At 40.3% G+C, this 20990-nt stretch overlaps 4 protein-coding genes across 5 annotated transcripts; 1 reads left to right on the plus strand and 3 right to left on the minus strand.

The window, feature by feature from the left end:
• Positions 1-260: 260 nt before the first annotated feature.
• On the minus strand, positions 261-1349 carry LOC117468448 (tetraspanin-7-like). Its single transcript, XM_034112570.1, has one exon. It carries the CDS (start codon positions 1347-1349, stop codon positions 261-263), a length of 1089 nt encoding a protein of 362 aa, XP_033968461.1.
• A 2206-nt stretch (positions 1350-3555) lies between these two features.
• Positions 3556-8968, minus strand: LOC117439293 (zinc finger protein 502). 2 transcript variants are annotated; one of them, XM_034075163.1, is made up of 9 exons: positions 8828-8968; positions 8100-8302; positions 7915-8016; positions 7742-7837; positions 7548-7658; positions 7352-7469; positions 5891-6680; positions 5735-5799; positions 3556-5653 (listed from the first exon to the last, which is right to left on the minus strand). In XM_034075163.1, the coding sequence occupies exons 1-9, from the start codon at positions 8859-8861 to the stop codon at positions 4158-4160; spliced, it is 3015 nt and encodes a 1004-aa protein (XP_033931054.1). In that variant the 5' UTR covers positions 8862-8968; the 3' UTR covers positions 3556-4157. The 2 variants fall into 2 exon arrangements, with proteins under 2 accessions (XP_033931054.1, XP_033931055.1); XM_034075164.2 differs by lacking the exons at positions 8100-8302; positions 8828-8968 and having other exon boundaries at positions 7742-7832; positions 7915-8001.
• A 408-nt stretch (positions 8969-9376) lies between these two features.
• On the plus strand, positions 9377-13865 carry washc3 (WASH complex subunit 3). Its single transcript, XM_034112522.2, has 7 exons — positions 9377-9571; positions 10365-10463; positions 10584-10649; positions 10743-10904; positions 12925-13050; positions 13146-13210; positions 13301-13865. The coding sequence occupies exons 1-7, from the start codon at positions 9521-9523 to the stop codon at positions 13398-13400; spliced, it is 669 nt and encodes a 222-aa protein (XP_033968413.1). The 5' UTR covers positions 9377-9520; the 3' UTR covers positions 13401-13865.
• Positions 13866-14260: 395 nt separating this feature from the next.
• Positions 14261-17963, minus strand: dram1 (DNA-damage regulated autophagy modulator 1). The gene is made up of 7 exons (XM_034112521.2): positions 17552-17963; positions 17147-17214; positions 16778-16920; positions 16520-16697; positions 16252-16310; positions 15660-15752; positions 14261-15571 (listed from the first exon to the last, which is right to left on the minus strand). Exons 1-7 carry the CDS (start codon positions 17680-17682, stop codon positions 15533-15535), a joined length of 711 nt encoding a protein of 236 aa, XP_033968412.1. The 5' UTR covers positions 17683-17963; the 3' UTR covers positions 14261-15532.
• Between the last annotated feature and the right edge of the window lie 3027 nt (positions 17964-20990).

A 20990-nucleotide genomic window follows, 5' to 3' on the forward strand; every position in this document is an offset into this window, starting at 1 on the left:
CTAAAACAAAACCCAAAGCTCTGTAATTTGATGTTCCTTTTTGAAAGGCCCAAAAGGAGTTGAAGTTGGTTTTTCTAGACACCCAACATGATCTATGCAGAAAATGAACAAGACTTGTTATCCTGTTAACATGGGCGCCGAAAAGAACTTCCTACACTTTGCAACTCTTACTCTTTAAGGGCATTGTAAATCCCCTATCATACATATTTACAATGTGTTCAATCCTTGGTTTAAGTTGCATAATTATTTGTAATTGACCATTAATGTGCGACAACACGTCGGTGTTGCCTTGGTGCTATTTTGTTAGCCAGTAGACATGCCAGGGCAATGCCTCCGATCTGGGTGAAGGCCAATCCCAACACAGCGGCGGCAATGTGGAAGACGTTGTCGTTGACCAAGCTGAAGACTTTGCGGAAGCAGCCGTGTTGATGGATTCCTGCAGCTTCTACTCCTTCAACATCATCCAACAATAGAGGTCGATTCTTGCAGCCCTTGCGACTCATGCAGCAGCTGTCCGGCAGGGACACCAAGGTGCCGTTCTCGTTGGGCAGAAAGGTCATATGCTGGATGGCCCAATCTGAAGAGAGCCAATCACGCCAACCCTCAGCTCCACAACACTTCAGGGCCCTCTGCAAGCTGTCTAATGCATCGGCACGGCCTTCATCCTTGGTATAGCCGGCAACCGCTCGATGTAAGCCACTGCGAAATCCTCCAGCAATGTCTTCTCGATAGAAGAGACCTGAGAGTCCAGCTGCCAAACCGGCTATCAGTGCAGTAAGTTGAAAGAACCCGTACGCCCTGAGCACGCAGGGCAGGTTTGCAGCCACCCCCAGACAGCCCAGGAAGCCCCAGGTGGTGACGGCTGCCCCTGTGAACAGAAGGATGAGCGGGGCGTTGGGGTAGTGATTGTCCGACAGTAGCATGTAGTCTGCCAGTGAGATCTGTGCCCACACACCCAGGGTGAAGATGGCCAAGCCAGCTGCCCAGAAGAGGCAGCTGAAGGCCAGGAGACTCAGACGCAGGAGGTGCATGACTCCCACCGGGCGGCAGCAAGGTGGAGCAGCGCCCGTAGGCTGAGGGTCAGGGGTCGCCAGCGAGCCGTCCGAGCACATAGACAAGGACAGTCGCTGCTGCTGCTGGTGGAGCTGCTCCTCCTGCTCTTGGTAAGTGGACAGCAGGTAGCCAGGGATTGCAGAAGGTCGACGAGGTAGAGGAGGTGGGGAGAGCAGGTCGAAACCCCGTGGAGACGACAGTCGTCGCACAGCCAGCTGCTGGTGTTCCCAGTCCAAAGCTTGTCTGCTGGGACTCAGTCGAGCTGACAGCGAGTCGTAAGGCAGTGCGGAGCTCATGATCCAGACTTCGGCTTTATCTACCCCTCTCTCTCTTCGACACACTACTCTCCCTTTCTTTCTCGATCAGTGCCTTCACTGTCGTTCTCCTGCAACACCAGACCCCCCCACCCCACTTCTTTATGGCTGGTTATTAAAGTGCCATAAACACCACCAATGCCGACCAAACTGTAAATCACGTTGATGGGTGTCGCGTCGCGCCGTTATCTTCATCCACAGCCCCCTTGTCGCCACCGTATTTATTTGTTTATTCCGGCCGTTTGTTCCACCTGCATGGTCACCAGCTCTGTGAATTCCTCCGACGGTATTAACATCCAGACATCTGGCTGCTCGCTGCTGCACCAGGCTGTGGTCAAGGTGAGAGGTGATTGCAGTGGAAAGGACCTGATATCCGCCGATGCACACCCTCTCTCGGCGTGGAGGAGACATCCCTTTGTAATGTTTTTGTGAAATGTGAAAACTTGATGATTGACTTTAATGATAGAGCGACAAATGAAAATACGAGCTGTAGGAGCAAGTGTTTAGAGCTTTTGGATTGTATGTGAAAATTAATTATTTTTTGTGACGTCTATGTAGAAGTCAATTACATAAAAACATATTTTAAATGTGTGGATTTATTTGACTTTTTTTTTTATATAAAGACCACAAAACACAAATTAATCCGTTTAACATTTTTACAATAAAAAAGTGGAATCCTGACCCAAGAAATAGACTTAAATGGGTACCACTTTACAATAAGACTACCCTTATAAAGGATTCATAAAGGGTTTATAATTAGGTTATGAATTCGGTTGTAAACAATTTATTAATCATTACGAACCATTTATAAACCAGTTCTAACATAGTTTTCATACATCAACACAGGCTCACTATTTGGAAAGATGACTAAGCCTTATATTGGCTACTTAGCGAGAATCAACTCAGTGAGCAACAGATACCAAGGATGCTGGCTGATGAAGAAGAGGAAGTAAACTAAGTAGTCAATATAAGGCTTAGCAGTACAGATAAATGTGGGCTCACTATTTGGCAAGCAACCGGTCACAGTTGCCCTGTTTATCTCATGTCTTATAAAAGCTTATTAATGACTTGTAAAGTGTTCACAACCTAATTAATTAATTAATTACAAACTATTCGTAAACCCTTTATAAGGGTAGTCTTATTGTAAAGTGGTACCCTTAGATGTAACATAGTCACTATTTAGTTTCACACCAGGAAAATTCTACAGTTTGATTGTCTCAACTAGCAAATGTTTTTTTCTCACAAAATACAAGTATGCTGAAAATAGATGGTATTTTTAGACTGTAACTACTCTTTGTTAAATGATACATCCAGTGTTATCCGGGTAATTCCTTCTACCTTCTGTAGAGGAAATGAGGCAATGTTTATGGTGTTTATAATTAATCTGTGCTCTATAAGCATCAGCTCACTGGGTTTTATGAGCACTCATGGCAGAAATGAAGAAACACATCACCTGACACAAGCATGATGACATTTCAAAGGCACCTCCAATAGGCCTGCAGCTCCTTGAAAACACAACAGGGTGGAGAAGAGGTGCGGGGAATCCACTCCTTTGTTTTGGTGGCTGGAGAATTGCCCTTTTGAAACAGGCAAAACAAAAGCAACATTTAGGGAAGACCTCAAGTCTCCATCCATGTGTGACCGTACAAAAAGAAAGCCTTGACTACTGGGACCGTCTTGGTCATATGTGAAGTGTTTGTAGCAGTTCTACCAAAGAGTACTTATTCCTTCGTACATTGTCATATTTGTTAATATTTTGTATCTGAAATAATTAAATCAAGACCAGTTGTCAATCAATGTACCAAGCTAATTGCTAAATGTTAAGATTCATCAATAACACACATAGTACAGCTGGGACAATGTTTCTATGTATTTGAAGTAACACAAACCAAACTTTACAAATTAATCACATTTTAAGTTTTACCTGATAATGGTGCTGGAGGGAATCCATCCAATAGTCGTTGAGGCTTTTCACTGAAAAACAAACTGTCAACCACATGGTGGGGCTAGAGGGACGGAAAGAAATAATCATATTTACGTTTGGCTTTTCAATTCTTGTTAATCTTCTAGGGACCCCTGTGGGGCTTGCCTTGACCCCAGGTTGAGGAACATTAGGAGCACTAAATTAAAATGCACTACAAATCAGAAAACTATGACTTCAGCAGAAACACAACATATACACTTTATAAAAGATATGTTTTATTGCGTAACATGATACAGGTTTTCATTTTAGTTGTAGCTTGGCTGTCTAGTATACCATGCACATTTTTTGATTCACTGTAATCACATGGTTTTAATGTCACAATCATTCAATTAAGAGTTGCTGGTTGGGTTTAAATATAATTGACGGTAGATGTCCCCTTTTTTTTGCTTTCTTTTTGTATTTATTTAAACCAGAAATTGAACTTGTGCACCTCACAAATGCAATATATCATGTTTCAGAGAAAAACAGAAATAAATGGAGTGTATAATAAACACCTGTAATTTTATTTTCAAACAAACTTCTTCCATTTGCGATCTTTAAAGCAAAATGAAAATGATAGAGAAAAGATTCTAGTATGAAAAACTAATCTATTAAATGCTTTGCGTTTAAAAATGGAATGAAAGCTAGAAGGTTGTACCAAATCTTTGTCCACACTTGATAGAAGTCCGTACAGTGAAGATGTAGCTGAGGACACATTTCCCTCCTGATAAAATGTGATAAAGCTTATTATTTGAACTCAAGCATCCTGTTTACATTCTTATTCATAAGTCCACTCCATTTAAACACTGACAGTCTCCATTATTAATTTACTGATTAGATTCCTTAGGCTGTAAAGGGTCTACAGACTTTGCTGCCTCTCCCTCTTCCACGTGTTTCTCCATGTGTTTCTTCAGCTTGGCCTTAGAGGGAAACGTTTTCATGCACTGCTCACAGTACGGCTTCAGTGGCTTCAACCCAGAGTGGCTTCTCTTGTGTCGCGCCAGCTCCGACGAGCTCTTGAACTTCAGCTCACAGCTGTTGCAGGGGTACGGCCTCTCCCCCGTGTGAATACGCTGGTGCAGCTGAGCCTCGCTGAGGGTGAGGAACGATTTCTCGCAGTGAGTGCAGGGGAACGGCCTCTCTCCTGTGTGGATGAGGTTGTGTCTGGTCAGTGCGTACGGTTTGGTGAAGCCCTTCCCGCAGACGGTGCAGGGGTACGGGCGGGCGCCGGTGTGGGTGACGATATGTTCCTGCTGCGTTTTCTTGCTCTTAAAACGTTTGTCGCACTGATCGCAGGAGTAAGGCCTGTCGTCCACGTGCGACCTGTGATGTTTTGAAAGCTCTCCCTGCGATAGAAAGCCCTTCCCGCACTGAGAGCAAAGGAAAGGTTTCTCCCCAGTGTGCATCCTCTCGTGTCTGGCCAGAACAGACACAAGCGTGAACCTCTTGGGGCAGTGGGAGCACTGGAAAGGCCGCTCCCCTGTGTGAACGCGGAGGTGTTTCATGTACATGAAGCGGAGCGAGAACCGTTTTTTGCACTGATTACACTGATAGGGTCGCTCCCCAGTGTGTGTGGACAGATGCCTCTTTACATCAGATCTCCGCGTGTATGTTTTCTCACAATGCGGACACTTAAACACACTCTTTACTTTATGCATCTCTCGGTGTTGAGAGCGAGCAAGCAGGGAATCGAAGCCTTCGTCGCACTGCTGGCAGATGTAGCGTTTGTTGGTGACGTGAGACTTCCTGTGCTCGTGAAGCTCGGAGGAAGTGGCGAAGCTTTGACTGCAGATGGAGCAGATCTGAGGAAGCTGGATCTCCTTAGAGTGAGACTTCTTATGGTGGACGGTCAGGGCACGGAGGTTGGCGAAGGAGCTCCTGCACAGCTGGCAGGTGAAGGAAATGGCAGCGCCGTGATTTTTATTCTCGTGTTTGGCCAGATCCCACGAGTGCTGGAAGGTTCGGTCACACTGGGAGCAGTGGAACGGTCTCTCTCCAGTGTGCGTCAGCTGGTGTCTCCTCACGTCTGACGGCCGTGTGAACGTCTTGCCACACGTGTCACATGAAAGGGCTTTCTGCTTGCTCGGAGTCACTGGTTGTTCTGCGTTGCTCTCCTCTGTGTTTCCTTTGGGGAAAAGTTTAATGGATGTAAATATTTCATCTGTGCTGGAGGGAGAAGGAGTCATTTTGGCTCCTGCGAGAGTCCTGTATACTTCAGTGCTAACGCTCTGCATGTGGAAGTGAGCAGGGCTGTTATTGTCCGACGTGTGGAAGGGACACTGAGAGCACGTGAAGATGATGGATGTCATCTCGTCCGAATCACCTATAAATTAAAAAAAAGATGGAAATGTGAAAACAATATGGGAATTGTATCTAAAAGATGTTTCTCAGGTTAAAATATTACCTTTGTCAATTCCTTTGATGGCTATAACAGAGGGGGCAACAGATGATTCGGCTTTGAAAGTGCAACTGAAAGAAAAGTTGGAATAACTATTACAGAGTTATATCTGGTTTTAAATCTATAGCTTATAAAGTAAAGATACTAAATGTTTTTTTGTACTTTTGTGGTTCTTCACTGCTTTCCGTGGATAACCTCTGGATTTGATCCATCTCCTGACAATTGGGTGACGTCTTCTTTTGTAGACGATTGGATCGGCGTACATTAGCTAAGCTGGGAGAAGACTCTTGTGTTTCAGAGGCTGCGTCCTCACTGAGGACATCTGCCATGTGTTCATGGACAGATGACTCATGGTCATCATTCAAGTCTGTAAAAGAGTTGATATTGCTCACTATGCCTCCAGGAGGAAGATCCTCCTTCAGCTCTTCAACATTTTCTATTTTCTTTGCTGTTTTGTCTTTCGTTTCATGTGTTTTTATTTCATCTGCTTCATTTCCTGACTGAAGCCCACCATTAAAAGGTGACTCATTACTTTTTCCTGTAACAACATCTTGACCGAGGCTCTCCTTCCTTAGGGCAAACGTTTTTGTCAGGGTGTCCAGAGCTTTAGCGACATCCACAGTCTCACTTGTTTCTTCCGCCCTCAAGATAGTAGCCTCTTCACCGCTGGCGTTATCTGCGCTAACAGCCACTATCTCTTCCTCGTAGAAGTCAGTTTGTACTTGCACTTCAGCCGACTCGATCATTTCTTCATCTACTTTAGAGGCTTGAACTTCCTCTTCGGTATAGACGGCAACAAAACTGTAACCATCTAGTCCAATCAAAGTGATGGGCTGTAGCATGTTAGCGTAGTTGTGGATTGATTCCAGTCCAGCAGAGATGTTTGTCTTTTGCGACGGAGGAATCGATAAAGCAGACATGATGCAGCTACCGATGGTGGATGAAGGGCCATCTAAAAAAAGAACAAGAAAATAGTCAGTGGTTAAAAAAAAGATTTTTTAAAGATACTTTTTCATGACTTTTATTGATCCATCATCAAATTATTTAGTCAATAAAACACCAGAATATATAAAAAATGTGATTGCTTTGCCAAAGCCCAAGTGACATCTTTAAATTGTTTTTTGTTTGTTAGACCAACAGTCTAAAACCCAAATATATTTAATTTACAATGTTATATAGGGCTGGATATTAATATAGATATTCAGATTTGATAACATTTGCAATTAAGAAGCTCACAATCTAATGTGATTCTTAAGGATTCAGTTGCATCAAATACATATTGATATTGCATAAATATAAAAGCACTTCTCAGGATTAATTCTGGGAACTTCCGTAAAATAAGAGTCAAAACTGGCAGCCAAGTATATAACATTCTAAAATGTCTAACCTATATAAGTAACCCAGATTATACATAAAATGTGGTGCACATATTATACAGATGTGCAAAGAAAAGAAAAGGATTGGGATTTGATGACTTTACATTGGATTGTACAACTAAAAACATGCTGAAACCATAACAAGTTTGGGATTTGGCTTGATAATTGAGCAAAAAGATGACTACTGCAACAAAATCATTTCAAAATTCAAATACTTCTGTCTCTTGTTTGCTTCCATATTACTCACATGGCATTTTCAGTAGACCCGAACTTTTGTAGTGCTTGAAGGTTAAGCCCAGCTCTTCAGGTGACGACTGAACACATTTCTCCAACAGAGAAGGAGCCGAGCCGAGCCAGGCCACAGTCTGAAAACACAGATTGTGGTCAGCGCGTGATTTGCAGTTGAAAACATTCTGACACATCTGGATGGACACAAAGAATACCTGTTTCAAGTCTGGTACTGGAAGCAGCTTTTCCAATTTTGAGAGCAGCTCCCACAATAACACGTGCAAAGCAGAATCAAATTGTGGCCCATACTCCACTGGGAACACCTCCTGTTAAAGAGTATCAAAGGCTAGTTCACGTTAGGACTTCTTTGAGGATTTTTAAAATAAGATATTATATAAATCTGTCTGACCTGAAAGAAATACGCTCTCTCAACAGGATCTTTCAGCAGGCTCTGAACAAGTGCAATGAAAGTGGACTCTGTTGTTTGCACCTCAGCATCCCTGTACTGCCACAGATAGGACTCATGTCATTTAGGGCCTATCATTATTTATTAAAACATATATATTCCTTTGCTGTACTTACATCTGTGTTTGCAGACGTAATTGGGAGTCTATCCAAATATCTCTGGATCAATTGAGAATCAACCGACCCCCGAGCCGAATCTTTGCAATGTTCCAGAATGAGCTGAAATATCAACCAATTGTTATCGCACCATTTTTTTTAAAATACATAATAACATTATGATATAATACAAAACTTCAGCTCACCCTCGCTCTTAGACCCAGAATGAGCTGGGCTCTCTGCCTGAGGTTGATCAGTTCAGGGACTGCCTCAGTCACCATAAACACAAAGTCCTGCAGCTTCTCATAATTCATCACATCTTTCTGCTTCGCCAGCTGCCACATTGCAGCAGACAGAAGCTGCAGTGGGGGCACCAGCAGGCGAAGAGATGAAAGAGGTGGGCTTGGGTCTGAAAAACATAAAAGTTTATTCTGAGAGATGGTCTGCTGAGGGCTTTAAAGTGCTTTTTATTGAAGAGAGCACTTGCAAACTTAAAAACACTTGTTTAACTTTAAATACTTTGAAATTATATTCCCTAAATAAGCTATTTCACCCGTGGCATATTATAAAAGACAATATTTTGCTAACTCAAAGCAATGGAAAAAATACTGATGGATCTATGTATATCCCTTCATCCAAAAGCATATGGACCCGTATAAATGCTGGATTTTAAACCTATTTTTGGTTAGTTTTAATCTTGCAACCTGGTCAAGTATATGTAGTTGTGCTTAAGCTCTCGAAAGAAAGAACTGTACTTATTGATAGTAATTATTTAAAATATTAGAAATGAACTCAATTCCTAAGACAACAGCTCCAAGCTAATAGCTTCTGACTGTCATGATTCCTTTAAATAGACGGGTCCCGCTAACTGTCTGACTAACATAAACACAGCCTACTTTTAAGTACAGTGGGAGAAAATTATAAATATACGTACCGTTTATTTTCTCAATTGACCCAATAACCTCCATTAATGCAATATGTCTCCAGTAGCGTTAAGAAGTGTATGTAAAATGTTGTTGTTTGATTGTTTTAGCTAACATGCGCTGATGGTACGCAAGTACCCGTTTCCTCAACTCTTTCACTGCGTTTCCTCTTTTCAAAATAAAAGTCCTGCAACTCAGCTGTGTTTTACTGCTGTGTCATTCAATTTATTTTTGCTATCCCAACGATTAGACACAATACATGCACTTTATTGATCAGTTTTAATGTATCGTTATCCATTTTACACATATGGAGTGTTTTGATAACTAAACAATCTCCGTATTCTTTCGAACAAACCACAATTGTTCAACTTAATCATAGTGTTCCTCGGCAGATGACGGAAAGGATAAAGCAGTCGAAAGGGCTGGTAAAAGCAATTTTTTTTAGTGACCAAATAAAAATAAAGTAGCTAAAAGACGGGACCGGATGTTGTTATTTTCAACAGACTGTCAGGGAGACTTCAAAATAAAAGCACTAATGACATGGAATCTAACGTCGTGACGTCACGTGACGTTCACACCGTCCAGAGTCACATGAGACGTTTCACAGCAAATCTTTAAGCACCGTTTTCTCTCTTATTGCAGTGAACAGTGTCGCTTTGAGTACCGAAACTGCTCTAGTAACTGCAGGAAGTTTAAAACCCAACATGGACGAGGACGGGCTGCCTATTGTGGGGTCTGGTGTCGATCTTACTAAGGTTGGTATCTAACTAGCTAACATTTACTATAGGCTAACTAACTAACTAACATATTGAGGAAAACAGGCCAAAACAGTGATGCAACAAGGCTGTCATTCAGTAACTGAGCTAGTAATAGTAGGGTTATTTACCAAGCAGTCCACAGTTGTTATCATTAGCAAACGTCACTGCAATATTCTATAGTTAAACAAATGCAATAATAGCTTGTAGCAGTAACTGTTTATATAACAGGTTGTATTCAATATTTGTATATCTCTGCTAATTTACCAAGTAAAGTAAGTAATTTAGCCAACTATGATGTTGTGATACTATGTTAATATTGCATAAATGCAATGCTTTTTATTAGAGTAGTGGGTTATAAATCGATGTATGGTATGATCGTTGTATACCAACTCACCAATAACCAGTAATGGATTGTCTTGAAATAAAGTTAGTTAGAAATGATATTAAGTTTATAGGACCTTGCAAAATCCTATAACTGTACCCCACATTTTTGGAAAGTTTGTTTATTCTAAGCCTCACCAATTGCTTATATTTCCCTGGATTAGGTTGGCAATTGTACTGACCATTCAAGAAACCATAAGGATAATTTTCAATATGTGCCCATGTAAATAGTTGTTGCAGATGTAAAATCAACCCTAATAAATAATCTTAAAGAAAAACTATTTCATCTGAACTAGTTTTCCATTTTTAGATATTGGTGAGTTGATAAGGAATGACCTGTAAGTATAATAGCCTATTTCCTCACAACCCGGACTCTTTCTTAAAATAGCTTTCTCTGTGTTTCCTTTAGGTCCCTGCTATTCAACAGAGAAGAGTTGTTGCCTATCTCAATCAGTTTGTTGTGCACACGGTCCGGTTTCTTAACCGTTTCTCCACAGTTTGTGAAGAGGTTTGTATGCTTCCTGTACTCTAAACTGATCCTTTAACCAGTTTCTGCTGTCCTGATTAGTTCACACAAGCAGCCTCTGTGACACACCATAACCTAAACTGTCTAACTTCTTTCCCACAGAAACTTGCAAACATATCTCTTCGCATTCAGCAGATTGAAACAACCCTGTCCATTTTAGAAGCCAAAGTAAGTTCTATCCCCTCTATTGATTGAGACACTTTTTATACGTGTCATGTCCTTCAATTTATCATATCTTACATTTTGAATTGCTCTGTGAAGCTGTCCTCCATTCCCGGGCTGGAGGACGTCACAATAGAAGGACTCAGTCAGCGGCAACCTGCCCAGGCCAATGGACAAGCCAATGGACCTGCCAATGGACCCTCTACCGCCACTCAGAGTCAAACAGGGGGTCCACCAGCAGGCAGTCTTCCTCCCCCAGAGGTGAATACAAATGAGTATAACAAATCTGCCAAATGGGTGTTTTAACTTAAAATGAATAATTTGAGATTGTATCTGAGGGAAAATGGCTACTCTAGGTCTGTCCAACTGCACACATACGAGCACAACACATAATGTTTGTTTCAAGGGGATATATGAGAGAAACTTGAATTTTCATGGCTTGTCCAAATACAGTTATGTGACTGACCAACCCACAACTCTCTTCTCACCCAACTCTCTGCAAAGTAAGCACATTTCAAAATGTTGTACTATACTATTATACCTAATATATACTTACTATATACAGTGGGGCAAAAAAGTATTTAGTCACCCACCAATTGTGCAAGTTCTCCCACTTAAAAAGATGAGAGAGGCCTGTAATTTTCATCCTAGGTATACCTCAACTATGAGAGACAAAATGAGAAAAAGAAAATCCAGAAATTTAAAGAATTTATTTGCAAATGATGGTGGAAAATAAGTATTTGGTCAATAACAAAAGTTCATCTCAATACTTTGTTATATACCCTTTGTTGGCAATGACAGAGGTCAAACGTTTTCTGTAAGTCTTCACAAGGTTTTCACACTGTTGCTGGTATTTTTGGTCCATTCCTCCATGCAGATCTCCTCTAGAGCAGTGATGCTTTGGGGCTGTCGCTGGGCAACACGGACTTTCAACTCCCTCCAAAGATTTTCTATGGGGTTGAGATCTGGAGACTGGCTAGGCCACTCCAGGACCTTGAAATGCTTCTTACGAAGCCACTCCTTTGTTGCCTGGGCGGTGTGTTTGGGATCATTGTCATGCTGAAATACCCAGCCACGTTTCATCTTCAATGCCCTTGCTAATGGAAGGAGGTTGTCACTAAAAATCTCACGATACATGGCCCCATTCATTCTTTCCTTTACACGGATCAGTCGTCCTGGTCCCTTTGCAGAAAAACAGCCCCAAAGCATGATGTTTCCACCCCCATGTTTCACAGTAGGTATGGTGTTCTTTGGATGCAACTCGGCATTCTTTCTCCTCCAAACACGTCTAGTTGAGTTTTTACCCAAAAGTTATATTTTGGTTTCATCTGATCATATGACATTCTCCCAATCCTCTTCTGGATCATCTAAATGCTCTCTAGCAAACTTCAGACGGGCCTGGACATGTACTGGCTTAAGCAGGGGGACACGTCTGGCACTGCAGGATTTGAGTCCCTGGCGGCGTAGTGTGTTACTGATGGTAGCCTTTGTTACTTTGGTCCCAGCTCTCTGCAGGTCATTGACTAGGTCCCCCCGTGTGGTTCTGGGATTTTTGCTCACCGTTCTTGTGATAATTTTGACCCCACGGGGTGAGATCTTGCGTGGAGCCCCAGATCGAGGGAGATTATCAGTGGTCTTGTATGTCTTCCATTTTCTAATAATTGCTCCCACAGTTGATTTCTTCACACCAAGCTGCTTACCTATTGCAGATTCAGTCTTCCCAGCCTGGTGCAGGTCTACAATTTTGTTTCTGGTGTCCTTTGACAGCTCTTTGGTCTTGGCCATAGTGGAGTTTGGAGTGTGACTGTTTGAGGTTGTGGACAGGTGTCTTTTATACTAATAACGAGTTCAAACAGGTGCCATTAATACAGTTAATAAGTGGAGGACAGAGGAGGCACTTAAAGAAGAAGTTACAGGTCTGTGAGAGCCAGAAATCTTGTTTGTTTGTAGGTGACCAAATACTTATTTCACCGAGGAATTTACCAATTAATTCATTAAAAATCCTACAATGTGATTTCCTGGATTCTTTCCCCCCATTCTGTCTCTCATAGTTGAAGTGTACCTAGGATGAAAATTACAGGCCTCTCTCATCTTTTTCAGTGGGAGAACTTGCACAATTGGTGGCTGACTAAATACTGTTTTGCCCCACTGTACTTACTATTCCATAAAGGATGCAAAGAAAGTACAAACACTGCAAGTCTAAAACTGAGCACTGCCTACTAACAATGCATAATAAAGTAGTTAATTTGATATCCTGTAGTGATTTGTAAATATCTTTTAGATTTCGCAGGCTGCTCAGACAGCACCAGACCCTGCAACGCCACCTCAAGTAGTAGCAGCCGCAGAGAATGTCATGACGGTGGCTAAGGACCCGCGTTATGCCCGATACCTGAAAATGGTTCAAGTGGTAAGTCATCACTAAAACCTGCTAATGAACTATAATGATTAAAAAAAAAACTGTCTGTTTGCTTTGCATCTTCATACATATTTTATTTGTCGCAGGGAGTTCCAGTTATGGCTATAAAGAATAAAATGGTCCTGGAGGGATTGGATTCTAACTTGCTTGAGTGAGTGTGTCACTGTTATTGGTAATGATGTCATATTCATATCTCCTTTTATGAAACTGACCGGTAACATTTCCTCCCTGCTGATGACAGCACACCAGATGCCCCCCTGCCGGATGAAGGAGCGAGGAGCATAGAGGATCAAGATGTTTCTGCCACCACCTCTGACAGCGAATCATCTTTCAGCGACTGACCTCTGACCTCTGTGCCCATCACCCATAACGCGTCCTGTACAGGCTCACCATCGCTGCTGTGAGCTCCTGTAGGCCTGCCTGCACTGAGAGAGAAATGTAGATCACAGTGACCCTGTGAAGGAGTAGCAATGAGAAGCTGCCTTCTAGCAAAATAGGTGCCTGAACCAGGAAACCAGAGAGATTGTACTTTTGGTTTTAAATTACTGAAATAGTTTCCTTAAGGTTGGTCAGTGCCATCCTCTATTTTGTTGTATTCACAAAGAGGGAAAGTTTTTCCCTGTTGAAAATGTTAGCACTAGACCTCAGAATATTGCAGTAGCAAGTCATTTTTGTACAAAAAGTAATTATGTATTGTAAATGTTAACATGTTTTTGTGGTCACTACTTTTACAGACAAATGCCTTTTTAAGAGATACAACTATCTGGTGAAAGTTATTAAAAAAACACGTGTTGGAAACTTCAAAACTCAGATTGTAAGTCTGTGTGTTCAGGCAAGGTAGACACGTCTATAAAAAAAGATTTCAGAACAATAATCCTGTTTAAATGGAGAGAATCTCTGATCACTTTATTCAATAAAAGAAATAAGATGGATATCATTTAATCTTTTCTAGCCATCAATTATCATTCAGCTATGTCGAAGCAAAATGATGTTATTAGTTGCAAACTTAATTAAATAAAGAAGTTAATCTGCATACTTTCAGAAGCTGCCTTATGTGTCTTATCTATCACCCCTGAAAGACGATACATTATTTATATTAACATATTGTCTGTTTCTGCTATATTGACTGTGAAGAGTTGAGATTGGAGAACTCTGGAAAGCACTTGTGCACAAAGTTTGGATCTGTAATAAACTGACAGTCTGCTTGAAAAATATATCTTTATTTTTCATATCATAATGTCATAAGCAAACCAGTACACATACAAAGTCATTGAATAAAAAAACAGTATCTTTAGTGGACGAGTTAACAATCAGTGTCATCATGTGACCACTATTACAGCAAAGGATTTTCTCTCTCCTATTAATCACCAACTATAGGCATGATCTATAAAACGATGCCCCATGAATAATGGCCATGGAAATATATCAGCTGACTCAATTGTGATATCTTATCATTTTAGCGCCAATACAAAAAATGAAAGCAATGGTATTGGCAGTAGGATGTGAGAAAATGGTTCCCATCCTGGAGTTTGACCAAAAAGAGGGGAGAATTTAAAGAGATAAAAACATAGATATTTATGTTATCCAAATGAAGTGTATTTTTCAGATTTAGCTACATTTCATGTGGAAATCCTGTGTGTAGAACTGCTTCTAACTCAAGCTTTGAGGCAGAGAAACAGGCTTTATTATCTTCCTGAGAGCCCACTGAATACTTGTTCTTGATTTGAATTAGCTTCAATTCCTGTTTATTGTATTACGGCAATTTAATTTGGAAGTTGTACTGAGAAAAATTATTTATTTAGTAGCCTAATTTCAGTGTATGACCTTCTGCAGGCTGTATATGCCAAAACTCCTCCATAGCTTCACTGCTGAACCCAATAGCAGTATCAATGGAAACCATTAAATACATGAGCAGCATACAGTAAGTACGAACACAATTCTGAATTGGAGCAGTTTTTTTTTTTAACCTAATCTGTCACAAATAAGTCTACATTAAATATATATAATTTTGGTTAAAAAAAAACTCGCAACATTTCATTAATAATGCCATTTGAAGTAATATTCCAGACAGGTTTCACTAACAGTTTCAGTGTAGCTCTGACTGTTTTCCCAGAAATCATGAGCCACCACTCTCACAGACTGTCATTAGTTTGAGTTGTATACTTATTAGTATCATGTGCAGCTGTCATACACTCACTGTGTGGGGGGGGGGGGGGGGACTTCCCTTGTTACTGGTCACAGGTCTGAACAAATGTGTCATGCTGGTGATGCAACAGTCAAGAGCAAAGTGCAAAGTTAAGTAAACATATATGATTTGTGCTCGATTAAAATGTGTAAGGGTACAGTCACTGATATCTTTATTTTCTTTACAAAATGTATCGTGTAAAAGTGTATAAAAATAAATGCAGCACATGTTGATAACACTGATGTACAGTAAATACAAAGTTTGTTGGCAGTTGAAGACTCATCGAGACTACTCCACATCTTCTGTTTTCACTCGTAAGGTAAACAGCTGTGGGGAATAAAAAGGGAGAGAAATAAGAACTCTTTTTAGCTGTAAATTACAAATAAGAGTTTATTTTTGATGGTGAGATACTCACTTTGAAATCGTCGATGTATGTGAGGAAGAAGCAGATGAAACTGAAAGCACAAACCCACTCACACGAGGCGCTGGCTACATGGTAGGGATAGTCCTGAAAGACAGATATGCATTATGAATTAGTCTGGCAAATATTTGATCAATTAATGGATAAATATTTTTTTGCTAGAAATGTAGAGACATTGTAGAAAATTCCCAAAATGATGTCCTACAGTGAAATCTTTAAATAGAGTTTTTCTTCTTTAAGCCTACTTTTTTTCCTTCTATGCTTGCTAACAAACTACATTAAGGTATTACAACTGACTTATACAATTGGGAGATTTGTACACAGTAGTCAGCAGATTGTATAGTGAGTAGCTGTGTCCCTGAATTCACTTAAGATCAACATCATACCAATTTGTAATTTAAGTTGGATGTGAATTGTTCTCATTAAGACAGATTTTTTGCTATTCCACAATCATGGTAACACATATCTGGAACAAAGAAAAGTTTGGCATTTGTGAAACATTAATCAATTATCAAAATAGTTGTTTATTATGTGTCTATTAAGTATTAACTTACACCGATGGATAAAGTGAAATTAGACAGCCTACCTCGTCATCTTTGTCTCTGCGCAGTTTGGTTTGCTTCACAAAGTACGCACAGATGGCAGCTGAATTATCCATCAAGGAAAATTGCAAATACATGGTTGGCACTTATTATTGTGTGCATTTAGTGTTCAAGTCTTTACAAGAAAACAAGAGACTAATTCAGCCATAAAGGGAAGTTCCTGGTTAAATGCATGTTGCTTAGTAGATCTGAAAACCAAAGCAAACTGACTCTTTGTTTATTATAACACATCAAGCTTCTGTGAAAGGATACTGGGAAAGAACGCTAAAGCGGCAAGGATGGCGATAAACAAGCGTGCTCGACACACAAACATGGAGCACCCATATGGAAAGGCACAATAAGATATAACCGACTGGAGTATTATGTATAATGTACCAGGCACAAAGAACATCAGAGCTCCTATATCATGAACCCACGTCACAGCTGTTTCCTGCAACATAAAATAAGATCGAAACATTACAAATGTTATTTATTTTCATGCATTTAAGATGTGCCCATAAGTAGACATACCTGGAATGTTGCAACAATACACATGCCCAAACAGGAGAGCAGCCCAAACACCAGTGCTGTGTAATTGAGGCGGGGGCTCACCACCCTGGTGTCCCCACTCAGCTTCTCCACAAACTTGTACCTGGCATATATGGTAGCTATTCCTGTGTGAAGGTAAAATAGTGCATTCAACACATTTCTTTCTGAACTTATGACTCTTGCATCCCAACAAAAAGACACATTTCTGCTTTCATTTTCTGCTAAAGAGGAAATGAGAATAAAATGGTTGAAAATCTTGGTTCCTCCCTTGGGAAAGCACAAGTTTGCACAAGTGACAAACAAGTTAAAGAGGTGACATTGCAGATGTTCATACTGATGGATTTAACATACCTGCACATGCAGAAATGAATGTCATCAGGCCGAAAATGCAGCTCTCTGGAGGGTAAGCACCTGTGTCACTGAAAAGGGAGAAGAGAGCTCTTCATTGTTGCTCTCACATTACAGACATCTGCACATAGTAACGCATAACTTCCTGTTATTTGTGACTAGATTATGTTTGTATGAGACATTTCAACCTTCTTCTTAAAATAACAGACTCACTTTAGAGGGAGAAGTGAAAGGAAGAGCATTCATTAAGACACGTGTGCCGCCAACTTGGCTGGGTACCAGCCAAGTTGGAAAATGAAACCTAACTTTGCTCATGCCTGGTTCTCAAAAATGACTAAAAATATGCCTTTATCTTGTTAAAAATGCAAAAATAACAACTTCTAAAAAGATATATATGATTAAACGTACCTTATGTATGGGAAGATGATGTCGACATCACGCCTGAAAAGCGCAATAATGTAGGCAACGATGAAAGTGCTGGAGGACCAGATAACCAGAAACGCTGGCAGAAAGCAGAGTCCTTGTGTGAACCAAAACATCGCGGAGGTCCCAGATGAGACGGATAAAACAGTGCCATACAATAAAAAAAGTCCACTTTAAATACTGGTCCAGGATCAGTGGTCTGTCTGCTGCGGCTGTTGTTCCTGTGAGGTCTGATGAAGTTACCGAAAGTCACATGGTCGTGTGTTAATAAGAATGAAATTGGCCAATAAACCGATATAGTGTACAATAACTTCTTCCTCCAACCTCCTGTTGGCCGGTCTGCAAATAAAAGCACCGATCTCACAGCACTTCACTTCCTCTATCTATCATCTATCTATTCCTGTGAACAGCAACACGTATGTCAGCGTTAGTTCACCAACAATAAGGAAGTATTCACAGCTGTCAAAATGTACAGTAGCCTAAAAGTAACAATACTTTGATAAAAAGAAATGCAAAAAAATGCACTTAAACTATCAAAAGTTTAAAAGGATAATTATGTCAAATGTTTATATATATAAATATTATATTCACATGATCAGTGATTTTACTACAATAATAATAATAAACTTAATTTGAATGGCATCAAACAGTCTAATTTGCCTTGTGAATTACCCCACTGTATTTAGTTGACAAGCTATAATAGCTAATTTAGCATAATATATTTATCTATTCCCCTTTGACCCACTTTTGAAATGATACTTATATTAATAATACCCGGTATTAATAATCCAAACATTTATTACTGCTATTTCCTGCAGCACTTTTGATACATGAAGTATACTTTTCTGTAGTGTTACTTAATTAGGATTTTAAATGCATACATTTAACTTTAAATAGAGTATTTTTACTTGAATATATGATAATGATAAACTGTATTTCTTTGGTGGTGAAGGAGTGTGTGTGAGTATTCACTCTAAGAATATGTATAGCTTTTGGCTGGGTTCCAAAAGACAAGTTCACAGATAGGGACACAGTCAGGGTCGGCGTCATGGGGGTCATTCGAGGGCCATGCCCCCTCCAAATGAGTCACTGTGCCGTTTTTTTTTTTAATCATATAAGTGAAAACGTTTCCACTAAAGGTTTTTTGTGTGAAATACATCAGAAATAAAGAATACAAATATAAAACACAGCCTGAGGTGTGCTCACTGCTGCTCTCTGATTGTTGTGTTGCCAATGACCCGCCCAGGCCTTTGTTTTGTTATCATTACGTGGCTGTGTGTTTTAGATGAAAGCCGGTGGCAATCTGTTCATCTGTTACACTGATTATACAGTAAAGCCATCGAAAATAATATGATATACAGTACATTACAAGTAGCCTACTTCTGGGTCTCTGTGTTTCATTCAAGCTCGGCTCTGTGTGTGTGTGGCACGATAGCATTTTGTGAGTGCGCGAGCGGTAACGTGGAATGTTGTTGTTAGCATCTGGTTAGCAAGCTATGCTAACGGATATAAAGAGCTGTTTCTACACCAAGGTGAAGGAGAATCCTCTCCTGTCAGACTGAGAGGATCGTATAACCTCAGCTCAGTGAGGTAAGGACTCTCTCAGTGTTTAGATAGTTCACTTTAGTGTAAGTTATCTCAGTGGGTCTCAAACGGTTTGGTCACCATTTATGTAAACAAGTATTTGCGAGGAACATGTGTATGATCCTTAGCATATAGTTATTAAAAAAATAAGGGAATAAATGAAAAACGGGTATGAAATACTATAGGACAGTAACACAAGAATACAGTTTAAAAGGGGAGTGATTAGAAAAATATCCATAAAGAAAAAGTAAATCTGTGTACAGTTCTGTTTCATATGGATGCTGAGAGATGTAGACTATCCATAGATCTCCTAATGTTGCTCTCAAAGTGCACCAGATTGATGCTTTTAACTTCAATATTTTAAAAAATAATCTTCCCGGGGGAGCATGCCCCCAGACCCTCCTAGAGGAGGTTAGGTCCACCCCCACCTAAAACATGTTCACATGGATAGGATACAAAATACATTTGCACACTTTTTATATGGTGGCCTATGTCCATATGTTTCTGTTTTGGTGGTTGTGCCACAACCGTGCATGTATGCACAAGTCATAGGTGCGCTAGAAAATATCACTACACCCCTGCAATGTGTGTGCAAGACAATAGACTTTACAGCATGTTTTTTTAAATTGAAGTTGCGTTGGTGTTTGTGTGTTGGTTGTTGACGGCAGTGTGTGCCCCCCCTTGGTAAATGATTGCCCCCCCCATTCGATTTGTTCTAGAGCCGACCCTGGACACAGTGGTAATGTCAGCTGAGGAATAAAAATCTGTCCAAGTTGTTACGGGTGTAAATCTCTCTGCAGTTAGCCAACATGGCTGTTCCAGGGTGCTACTCCATCAGATTCAGACACAAAAATTGAACTTGAACTAAACTTCAGACTTACTGTGTGATTAGAAATATATATAATGTATGCATAATATTGGCAGGAAAAATACATGTATCAAAAATACAATTCCACACAAAATGAAAAGCAGTTTCCAAAGAATCTTAGACTTAAATTACCGCTTGAACTTGGGCTCATCTGGTGGAGGCAAACGCCCCTAGGTTCTTCAGCTTAAACCTCAATATAGCCTTTTCATATCTTAATGAAGGCCTGGGCAAAACACAATCCAAGTGCAACCAGTTCAGTGCTTTTTTTGTTGATGCGGCTGTAAAAGCTTGGCAGGGCCACTTGGCAGCAACCTTAATAAAATGGATTGAAAATGCCTTTTCTGTCTGGTTTTGTGGGACTAGTGACACAGCAAGAAAGAAGGCTTTTGCAGTCTGCCTGGTCTCAGAAAAGGAGACAGACTTTTGGTTTGTCTTAGAGTCAGTGGTAATGATCCCCACCTCCCCATAAACAACAAACATCTATCACATGACCAAAGTCCCGTTTAAAAAAATCATGTGATAGCACCTGATCAACTTCCACTATGTTTTTAAAGTTTCTTTTTCTCTTTGTCAATTTGGGGTGCAAACATTTCTGCTTTTCTGTTGTCAGAAAATAAATGCTTTTGTTAACACATAATAGACCGTATCAGCCTTCTGGCTCATTGTTTTGAAACGGTCAATACAGTTTTATAGTTTTGTTTTGCTGATAAACTTCACACTATCTGTCCAGAGGCAAAGGTCAACTAGACAAAGTTTTTAATTATTCCTCATTAACATCCCTGCAAGGTGTTACAATTCAAATTCATATGGATTTATCATTTTGTCAACTGGTTCCAGAAGATTTATGTCAACTATTTTGGAGACATTTTGTCAAAAATATCTGTACATTTCTATAGAATGAATCGCGTATTTAAATGTGAAAGTTCATTAAAATAATGTTGTCCCTTTCACCAATGAGGAATCATAATAAAG

The sequence above is a fragment of the Pseudochaenichthys georgianus genome, chromosome 23 (assembly GCF_902827115.2).
Source record: "Pseudochaenichthys georgianus chromosome 23, fPseGeo1.2, whole genome shotgun sequence".
NCBI lineage: Eukaryota > Metazoa > Chordata > Actinopteri > Perciformes > Channichthyidae > Pseudochaenichthys > Pseudochaenichthys georgianus.